The sequence below is a fragment of the Nelusetta ayraudi genome, unplaced genomic scaffold (assembly GCF_046127955.1).
Source record: "Nelusetta ayraudi isolate G7.1 ecotype Tasmania unplaced genomic scaffold, CSIRO-AGI_Nayr_v1 ptg000125l, whole genome shotgun sequence".
In the NCBI taxonomy this organism is placed as follows: domain Eukaryota; kingdom Metazoa; phylum Chordata; class Actinopteri; order Tetraodontiformes; family Monacanthidae; genus Nelusetta; species Nelusetta ayraudi.
In genome coordinates, this window is record NW_027466175.1 from 877501 (window position 1) to 880000 (window position 2500).

The 2500-nt window shown below is 44.4% G+C and overlaps 1 protein-coding gene across 1 annotated transcript in view; it reads left to right on the forward strand.

Annotated features, from left to right (window-relative positions):
* The window catches only part of irf7 (interferon regulatory factor 7), a 4919-nt gene that overhangs the window by 768 nt on the left and 1651 nt on the right, over positions 1 to 2500 (forward strand). The window contains exons 3-7 of the mRNA XM_076050217.1: positions 443 to 614; positions 721 to 821; positions 912 to 963; positions 1069 to 1185; positions 1280 to 1482. Coding sequence (XP_075906332.1) covers positions 443 to 614; positions 721 to 821; positions 912 to 963; positions 1069 to 1185; positions 1280 to 1482 — 645 coding nt within the window. The remainder of the gene's footprint in view (positions 1 to 442; positions 615 to 720; positions 822 to 911; positions 964 to 1068; positions 1186 to 1279; positions 1483 to 2500) is intronic.

Consider the following 2500-nt stretch of genomic DNA (forward strand, 5'->3'; position numbering starts at 1 on the left):
CCCCTTTGTCAAGCGATGCGTGTGAGAGCGATGACGCAAAGCAGCAGTAGGCAGCACAACACAAACAGCACCGAGTGTCACAATGATGTGAATCACAACATGCAGAGGAACTGAACAGTCCACACAGTCTTATTGCTGTCGATATCGTGTGTTGTCAGGTGTCTTCAAGTCGTAAACCTGTTTCATGTCGTACATCCCTTGACTTTACTCCTTCTAACTTGTCAGGTTCGGTCAGCACGAGAGTCACTACAAAATGCCATTAGTTTTTTTTTTTTTTTAAATAACAAATTCAACTATGCACTGATTTTTTTTTTTTTTTTTTCCCAATACTTGAGTGTTTACTACCCAGTCAGCTTTTTTAAAAAAAATGGACACACAAAATCATCTCGGCGCTTCATGTGTCATTTCCTCTTTTGGGCTGACGGCTGTTTGTGGCGGACAGGCCTGGGCTGTAGCCAGTGGCAAAATCAACGAGTTCCCCAACGACAAGGCGCGATGGAAAACCAATTTCCGCTGCGCCCTCAACAACCTGTCCGTGCGCTTCAAGATGGTGCAAGACAATTCCAAGAACTCGGACGACCCGCATAAGATCTACGAGATTGTCAACACCGAACGTGAGTGGGAGATTCAGTCTGCACCTCACAGTCTGTGGCTGCTGAAAGTTTGCTTTGGAAAAACAACTGAAGAGAATCAATCTGTTCCTGTTTGTTTGTTGCGCAGACTACTATGAAAATCTGCGAACACAAGACTCTCAGGAGGATTCTGACCGGACGCCAGATATCTACAGCACCCCCAGTGAGTGCTTCCCCTTAGGAATTGAGGTAGTGATCAACTCAAGCCGACTTTCATTTCCCTCCATTAAAAATGTTCTTGTTCTTGACCCATTTAATAACACCTTTTTCTTCCTGCAGCAAAATTTGCTCAGCAATTTCACGGCTATGGATATCGGAAACCATCCAACAGGTACAGTTGATTTGGGAAATGCTGTGAAATTCATTTTGTTTGTGGCCACTAATGAAAGTCGAGTTGTTCTGATCCGTTTTTTTTTTTTTCCATCGTCCTTGACAGAGGAGCAACAATGGGCTGAGAGTTACAGTCAGCAAAACCCAGTTGCCTCTAACGCCTATTCTGTAACAGCTGAGATCCAGCCACAAATGCCGCCAGACCAGACGGCTCAATATGAAGGTATTCCGGTTAAAATGATGAAGTAATTCCAACAACCAGAACACAGTTTTCAACAGAAGCTACAAAACCTCCTCCCTGCGCTACTTGTCTGCAGTAAACCCTCCTCAGGTCATGGCTGCGCCTTTGCAGCCCAGTATCTACGACCTGGAGATCTCCATCCACTACAGGAAGAAAGAAATGCTCAAGACCGTGGTGACGGCTCCCCGCTTGCAGCTCCACTACCTGCACGAGGCCCCGCAGTTCAGAGCCCACCACATCTGCTTCCCCTCCACCGACAGTTTGCTGGACCACAAACAGGTACTGAAAAGCTGCTGAAAAATTCAACTAACCTGGCGACGCAGCTGGACTGCAAAGGGTTTGTGGTTCCAAGATCTCGCACATCAATCTTGCCAGGCTCCAACAGGAAGCTGATTTAGGACAGGTTAGAGGGTTCTGCGACAAGTCAGCTCCTTTTCAGAGGCTGATGCTGCTCAGAGCCTAAAACCACAGATGACAAAAACAAAAACAGGAAGTGGTTGTAAACTGTTGATCAACAAAAAGAGCAAACACTGCAGACCTTACATCAAAACGGAAATTTGACATTAAAAGAGGAACAAAGAAGTCTGCCCTCAAGTAAAAAAAAAAATTATTTAAGATATTTTTGTTTTACTACGACTGAATACAAACACCACAACACATCACCACCTGCCAGGGCAGTGACATCTGACCAACATCTGTAGCAAATGGCAGTTTAAAAGTTATTGGTCAGCGCTAAATTGAAATTGTTGGGAACTGTTAAATGTTTATTTGAAAGGGATGAGCATATTAATGAACACAAGTGCTTTTGTAAATACGCAGAAGAGTTAGCAAAACTGCTAATTTACATCTTCTGCCCCCTGGCTGGCCGCATACACAGCATCACTCGAGATAACAACAAGGGAGTTACAAACAGAGGAGTTTTTTGCTGCAAGAAGGAGCAACTGTTAGGGGGTCCTTCAGCAGTCAGAAGAAGAGCAGCTCCCACCTGGCTGACATGCGCAGCAAGTTGGTGTTCAGTTCTTTGTTCAGAGTGGTGCGGGAGGCTACTTGGGAGGACGCTTGATGAAAAAAAAAACACTTCATGACATCGGAGTAAAGCTGCACCTGTTTCCCCTGTGAGCAGGGAGCTCTTTACTGCTGCATACAGTGTCCTTAATGCTTTATTACCAGTACAATGTGTATATTAGCTTCAAATGGATTTCGTTATTTTAATCTGCTGTTTGATTACTTTAGTAATAACTATTCTAACTGTATTGCTGATGTATAATCACTCAGGTTTGGGCAACAATGAGGACTT